Source organism: Elephantulus edwardii, unplaced genomic scaffold (assembly GCF_000299155.1).
Source record: "Elephantulus edwardii isolate Elephantulus edwardi_28Jun2011 unplaced genomic scaffold, EleEdw1.0 scaffold00075, whole genome shotgun sequence".
In the NCBI taxonomy this organism is placed as follows: Eukaryota; Metazoa; Chordata; class Mammalia; order Macroscelidea; family Macroscelididae; genus Elephantulus; species Elephantulus edwardii.
The window spans coordinates 6,293,033-6,301,021 of record NW_006399825.1 but is presented as its reverse complement, the minus strand read 5'-3'; the positions used below and the strand labels follow the sequence as shown (position 1 = coordinate 6,301,021).

General features: G+C 36.3%; 1 protein-coding gene across 1 annotated transcript in view; it reads left to right on the top strand.

Annotated features, from left to right (window-relative positions):
* Positions 1-6,350, top strand: part of ORC2 (origin recognition complex, subunit 2) — a 50,912-nt gene extending 44,562 nt beyond the window's left edge. The window contains exons 14-16 of the mRNA XM_006889079.1: positions 2,500-2,561; positions 3,443-3,561; positions 6,264-6,350. Coding sequence (XP_006889141.1) covers positions 2,500-2,561; positions 3,443-3,561; positions 6,264-6,350 — 268 coding nt within the window. The remainder of the gene's footprint in view (positions 1-2,499; positions 2,562-3,442; positions 3,562-6,263) is intronic.
* Positions 6,351-7,989: the final 1,639 nt, after the last annotated feature.

Here is a 7,989-nt window from a genome sequence, read left to right as displayed (position 1 = left end):
CCAATATTTTATTCAAGATTTTTGCATCTATGTTCATAAGAGATATTGGCCTATAGTTTTCTATTTTGGTGGTGTCCTTTCCTGGCTTTGGTATCTATCTTCCCAATTTTTGTTGTCACTTTGATCCCCTGTGAGTAGATCTTTAAAAACCACAATGCTCAAGGCAGGCATTCTTATTAAGCTAAATTGTTAATTTAGACTTCAGGAGATAGTTTTTGTTATAGGGTTTAGAGATTATTTCAGGGGCAGTATTTACAAGGATTTATTCAGGATCTGGAAAATCTGGATTCCAAAAGAATTTGAAATTCTGTTCTGTGTTTCCCCTCTTTGATCATGATTCTTCTATAAAATCTAAATAAAATCTTTAAAATCTTTAATCAAAATATAGAGTAATAATTGCTGAGCATCATTCATTTCTTTCATGGGAGTTGTTTACAGAGTCATACATTCTATTTCCTTCTCCTATTCCTGACTCTCCTTCTCTGTTTTTTCAGTTACGTAAAGAAATGTTTTCTCCATTCATTTGATCTTCATAACCACTGTTAGTTAAATGGTAAATGCCATACCTTAATCCAAATGTGAAAATTGTTTTTCATTTCTGAATAGCATTTCATTATATATTCTTACTTTATCCTTTCTACTCTTGATGGACGTTTGAATTATTTCTTGCTTAGAATATTTCACACAAGATTGTTGGAAACATTTTGTTGTGGTCATCCACAACAAAAGTTTATCTGAAATATATTCTTGAGAGTGGAATAAATACATCCTCAGATCATACCTGTACCTTGTCTAGAGATGTTTTCAAATTATTTTCCTTGTATACATGGACAAAAAAACATTCTTATTATGCATCTGTGCTATAGTATTGTCAGGGTTTTTTCAAACTTAATCTAGTAAGTATAAAAATAATTCACTATGGCTCTAATTTACTCTTCAGAAGTTACAAAATAAATGGATCTCTCTGTTTTTTAAACTATGAACCCAGAACTCATTGCCATCAAGTTACAGCTCTTATCAACCCTGTGTTGTTAGGTACTGTTCAGTCTAGTACAACTCAGACCCTATGAACAGCAGATATGAACCCTTTGCTAGCCTGTGCCATCCTTATCGTATCTGACGTACTGAGCCCGTTGCTGTAGTTAGTCCATCTCATTGAGAGTCTTTCTCTCAGTACTCTAATTATTTATAACTATTTACCATAATAAATAAGGAACTGACTAATGCAAATGTCTTCTAGCTTTGCCTGCCTAAAATATCTCTGTACTAGCTATTAACAAATTTTAAAACATTTAAACTACCATTACATTTTGTTTGATTCTTCAAACTATCATATAGCCTTTACCTGGTATAAATACAAGGTAAATAAAAAGTCTTAACTAAAATTCAGTGCTAGGGTCATAGGGTAATGCTTAATTATAAGGTGGTCATGACCCACAATTTACATACAATACTTGCTTTTTATGTTACCATGAAAATGCAAAGGTTTAAAATTTTTTGAGCATGTGCAAAGATTCTTGTGTATTTAACTTGGTATGACAGCCCAACCACTTATTTCCCATGGAAAAATTCAGACATGAAAAAATATGTACCGTTTTATTTAATATAGAATTGTTTTTCATAATCTAAAACTGAAAATAATGTAAAATTCCAAACCAGTAGGGAATTGGAAGTCTGTGATATACAATATGATAGAAAGAATATTTTTTTCAGATTGTATGCTTGCTTTACTTTTGCTGCATTTTTTCTTTTGCTTTTTTTTCCATTTCTTTTTTTAATGAAATTTTATTTTAATTGTTATTTTAACGAGCATTTACAGAGAAGTTAGATTTTCATTCACTCATTATTGCACATTTTAGCCCCTCTCCTTTCCTTCCCCCTCTCCCAGTTCACTCTTTTTTTTTAATATTCATTCATTGTTGCACAATTACCTATCTCTCTCCGCACCTGCAGTCCTCTTTGCAATGATATACCTTTTATTCTAGGCTGTTGGCATACATATAATGCCTAATTATATATTCATTTTAAACAGAGAATTTTTAAAGACATAGAAATAACAGTATGTGAAAATGCAATATATAAAGTGGTGCCTGTGGTATATAAATTATAACCACATTCTATAACCTCATTTTATCTATAAAGACTTCAGATAACAGCATACACAATATGATCTCAGCTCAAAACATTGTTTTAGGGCTTTGGATTGATATTTTCTTCATTATCCTTTAAAAAAAAATTTCTAATTTTTCTGAAGATAATTAACTGTCATCAGAAATATCAGATACTCCTAGATTTTCCTTAAAAGGAAATTTTAAAACCAGTTCTCTTTAAATAGGCTAAGATAAAGAAATGTATTTCCTGTGTTCTTTGATATGATTATGTATGGGGCTATGCCTTTCTCTTTGGAAAAAGAAGCATAATAAATATATTATCTGTATGTGTTCCACACTAACCTAGTCTTACCATTTCTAAATTTGATTATTTTTTTTTCTCTCTTAGGGGGATTTTCAGACTACTAATAAAACATCAGCTGGATAACCAGGATAACCCATCTTATATTGGTATCCAGTATTTATTTGTAATATTGTATGACCTTCTTACCTCACAGATTCCTTTTTCTGAAAGCTAATAGCAGCACTCCAGTTTTTCACAGCAGAGAATGTGTGGTGTACACATTTCAGTAATGAACTTGCTAGTGACAGTGTTATGTGAAAAGCATAGCTCCCTTTTGAAGTTCCGTATGGTGATTACTAATGTAATTAGGGAGCTCTAATTAGCTCTGTAATGAGGGTGGTCTAACCCTTAGGAGCTGCTCCGTATTGGAGTCCATTGGGCGTTGTACTGCTAACCCATAGGCAACATCTCTCCGTTGGTTCGAGTCTGCTCCAGAGGAGAAAGATGAGCACTCTCCTCCTGTGCCATCTGCGGTCTCTGAAAACCCACGAAAGGGCCAGCCATGCGTTGGTTCCAGCTCAACAGCAGAAGAGAATTAAGATGTGTGACCACCACTTTTTGTTTTCTTAGGACATTTTCTTTCCCTAAGCAAAACAAATGTTTTAATTTAACCAAACATGTTAATATTTGTTTCTTATAACTTCTTAGTTTTCTCTTTAAAAGTAACTTTATCCATGCTATTTGAAACTGTCCACAGGATTAGTTGGTTCCCATGGATTACTTTCAACCAATTGATTCTTTTAAAAAATAAGTCACACACACAAGAAAAGTCACATGGATAGCATGTTGGTATTTTCTAGTTTTTGTTCTTTTAAAGATACATACTTTTTAAAAAAAAACAACAACCTAACAGTGGCATTTATTGACTGTTGTATCATACCATGCAAATAGCACCTTTGTCTGTAAAGATAGAGAGAGAGAGAGAGAGATATAAAGTGGTGTCTTAAATTCTGGCTTAAGGTAAAATTCTTTTTCTTTAACTCTTTAGGACTTTCTTTTCAAGATTTTTACCAGCAGTGTCGGGAGGCATTCCTTGTCAACAGTGATCTGACACTTCGGGCACAGTTAACTGAATTTAGGGACCATAAGCTCATAAGGACAAAGAAGGTGAGACTCTAATATTGTGGGAGTATATATCAGGGAGTGTATCTCACTTACATAAAGATAAGTTATACACCTTTGACTCTGACTCAGGCATGAAGCTGAATTCCATGGTGGGTCACAGGGATCCACTTAAGCAGTTCACCATTTGAATTCTTTGGAAAGTGATGCTAGTAGGGCTCTGCTTCAGAGAGAGCATTACATTCCTTCTTAGTCAGTAGTAATGGACCATTGAAGTTACAGAAGTCAGTAATTTTATTATTTCTTGCTCTCTTCCCACCATCCCATTCACTATTTAAGTATACATTTAAGACACTGTATTAAGTACCAAGGAGCTCTGGTGACATAGTCCATAGGAAGGTGCTCTACTAACCCAAAGGCAGTTCTCTGTGGTGATTTGGATTCACTAATGCCTCCATAGGAGAAAGGTGGACAGTATTCTCCGTGGGATATAGAATCTCCTCAAAACTCTTAGACCTGCACCAGGAAGCACCAGAAAAGAGCAAGGGAACACTACATGGTTTAAAATTAAGAAGGGTGTGTGTCAGGGTTCTATTCTCTCTTCATACCTATTCAGTCTGTATGCTGAACAAATCATTCGAGAAGCTGGACTTGTGTAGGAATTTGGCATCATGATTGGAGAGAGCTTCATCAATAAACTGCGTTAGGCAGATGACACAACCTTGCTTGCTGTAAGTGAGAAGAACTTGAAGCACTTGCTGCAGAAGATCAAAGAATACAGCCTTCAATATGGATTGCATCTCATTGTCAAGAAAGAAACATTCTTACCACTGGACCAATAGGCAACATCATGATAGATGGAGAAAAGATTGAGACTGCCAACAATTTCATCTTGCTGGGATCCACAATTAGCACCCTTGATACCAGCAGTCAGGAAATCAGGTGATGTATTGCACTGGGAAAGTCTGCAGTTACGGACTTCTTCAAATTATTGAGGAGTAATAATGTCAGTTTGAGGACTAAGGTATGGCTGATTCAGGCCATGATCTTTCCAATTACTTGCTCTGCATCTGAGCACTGGACAGTGAATAAGGATGACAGACGAATTGATGCATTTGAACTTTGTTGTTGGAGAGGACCACAGAACATCCCAAGGATGGTAAAAAGAACACCGTGGAGAAGGTGCAGCCAGAGTGCTCTTTGGAGACAAAGATAATGAGATAATCTCAAATACTTCAGACATGTTACAAGAGGTGCTATTCCCTGGAGAGGGACATGATGCTTAGAAAGGTGGAGGGTTGGCGAAGGAGAGGAAGACCCTCAACCAGGTGGATTGAAACGGTTACTACCACAGGGGCTCTGATGTGTCAGGAAGAGTGAGGGTGGTGCAGGATAGAATAGGGTTTAGGTCTATGGTTCATATGGTCCCTATGGCTTGTACTCAATGGTACCTACAACAACAGCAACAAAAAAACCTCCCAAGATAGTAACTATGCGTCCATTCTAATCTGATAACAATGAAATAAAAGATTATGTACATTATAAATACAGTAGTAAGCAAAAACAGCTCTTTTTATAGTTATGTAATACTTTCAGTGGGCTAGCATGTGCACTAACTAATTTAACCCTCATAAGAGAACTTCTTGTGTACTGTAAAGTCAGAACCGACCCATAGCTGACCCTCTTATGGGTTTTCGGAGGCAATTAATCACACAGGAGGAGATTGCCCATCCTCCTTCTGTGAAGCAATTGGTGGCCTCGAACCATGTGCTTCAGGATTGCAGTGCAGCTTCTTGCCACTAGGCCACCAGAGCTCCGAAATAATAATTGTTTTAAGTTCTGTGACCAGAAGAGCACATGAGAGCACAGGTAGATGTGTCTTAATTGTAGATACCAAAGGAGAGCTAAAAGGAAGACTAGAAGGTAATAGTTAAAGTGATAAGGGAAGAATATTCAGCAAGTAGCATCTAGAGAGACCCTGGGGCAAAAAAACCCCTGATACGTTAAAAAAGTAAAAATGAGGTCAGATGTCACAGAATGACTTTGAAGCACTAATGATTTCAGAGCTAGACCGGTCAGGTCTATTAGGCGAACATTAGGATTTTAATCTTTTTTGTAAAAGTCAAGTCATTAAAAGATTTCTTTGACTCTGAGGTGTAGAGCATAATTAGATAGTAAGAAGTTGATGCACACAGACAAGCTAAAAAGGTTTCATTGCAGCAGTCAGGGCGAGATGATGGTAACTAGGGAGAAGAGGGAAAAGTGCCTGGATTCAGAATAGAGCTTGGAGGGAAAATGGAGACAATTATTGACTAGATAAGAGACAAATGAAAGGAAAGTGTCAAGGGTGAATTGTTGACTAGATAAGAGATAAAGGAAAGTGTCAAGGGTGATGCCTGGCTTCTGCCTTGATAGTCTTTTGCCTTTATTTTTATCACATTGGCTCTGGTGGCATAGCGTATAATGTGCTAGACTACTAATCCAGAGGTCAGTGGTTCCAATCCACCACCCATTCCACAGGAGAAAGATGGGCAGTCTCCTCCTGTAAAGATTTATAGCCTTGAAAACTCAGTGGAAATTCATTTTAACTTGACAACAGATGGCGCATTTGGTTCTATTATCAAGTTAATTATCAGAACCAACAAGACAGCATTTAACAACAAACAAGTATTACACCAACTACTGTGTTAAGGAAATCCATTTATCTTATGAATAACTAATATTTGGGGTGTTCTTACCTCTTTTAGGGAACTGATGGAGTGGAGTATTTATTAATTCCTGTTGATAATGGAACATTGACTGATTTCCTGGACAAGGAAGAAGAGGAGGCTTGAGGATTATCCTTCCTCTTGGACCTTCTGTAGAAGAGTGTTGTACTCCAGCTACCAACACCTTCAGTCAGAGGTGTTGTGTTTACGCCATCATTATTTTTCCAGTGTACAGGATTTAAAATTGGGAGTAGGAGAATTTCATTTTCATCAGTTAGAACTTTTGACCAGCATGTCCGTTGTACCATCTTTAGCACTATGCAGCTGTCCTCAAGTTGGAGAAAATGTGCCTTTCATTCATTACCTCTCTGGAGACTTCTGGTGAGAATGAACAGTGTGCTCAGGGACTGTTTGGAACTGGATGTTTTTAAATTATTTTATACTAGAAATAATAACAATAGTCTTAATTTTTTGAGGGCCTTTTAACACTCTCAAGCTGATTGTTTGTAAGCATGCCTGTTCCAGAGTTTGGAAAGTACTGGGAGACGTAAGCATCATCTATTAATATTTGCTGTTGTGTATCTAAACTGGTAAGTGCTGTAAACAGTTCATCTCTTCGTGGTCCTGACATGCTAAATGATTATGTGGACTAGGAAGAAGTAGACAATCCATCTGTCTCGGTTTGGATTTAGGCTTCACATTTCGGGGGCTAAGGAAAGCAGCAACACTCTCCAGTGGGATAATAGGAAATGAATGAGTTGACTGGGTATGCACCAAGTCTAGGAAGCACCTGAACAATACATGAAGATCTTCTGAACAAAGTCTGTGCCATCACCTTCATAGGAGATACTAAGTGAGAAAGAGAAAAAAAATCTTAAATTGCAATTTAGTAACAGTTTTTATGACAAAAAGCATTTTTATTATTCTTGTCTATTGACATAACTTTTCTTGAATAACATGCAGGTAACTAACATAGTGACTGGCTGGCTTTGAAGATTTCACTGTCAAATAGACCCAAAGATCTCACTGTAAGATACTTCAATTTTTTTTTTCCCTAAAGTGATGATTTTTAAACCTCCTAAAGATTTTATATGAGCCTGTTTTCTTAGTAATGAAAAAAAGGTAACTTTGGCCATTGTTGTCAGCTTCAAGTCTTCATACTCCCAGAAATATTTCATACTTGGAAATTAAATTCTTCATTAAAATATTGTAATAAAGTATGTACCACATCAGGATTTTTCACTCATTTCTTAAATCACAAACCTCATTTACAGAATTATTTCTCAAAACACTTGGAATATTTTCAGTAATTTATTTGTGGTAGGATTAGATTAATTAGATTTATCTAATTAAGTGAAATTAACATGTATTAAAGTTATAGCCTCAAATATATCACCAAGGCAATTTCCTCCCAGTTACAGCCCCAGAAACTCAGTGGAGGAGGACAGTGATGAGTCACTTCCAGCTCAGCAGCAGTAAGCTTTGAGTTTGACTTGTAATACGTGTAGAATTTATTTTTTTTTATTTTATTTTTTTTTATTATTTTGTGTGCGTGTACCGTCAAATCAGATCTGACTGGTACAGGAGGATATTGCGCCTCCTTCTCCGGCAGAGCATCTGGTGGATTCGAACCGTGTTCCTCTGGGATTGCAGTGCAGCTTCTTGCCAGTAGGCCACCAGAGCTCCCCTTACGTGTAGAATTTATACATGAACATGAAGCATCTTTAATATTTATACAATTAAAAAAAGACCTAGTACCAAAGGA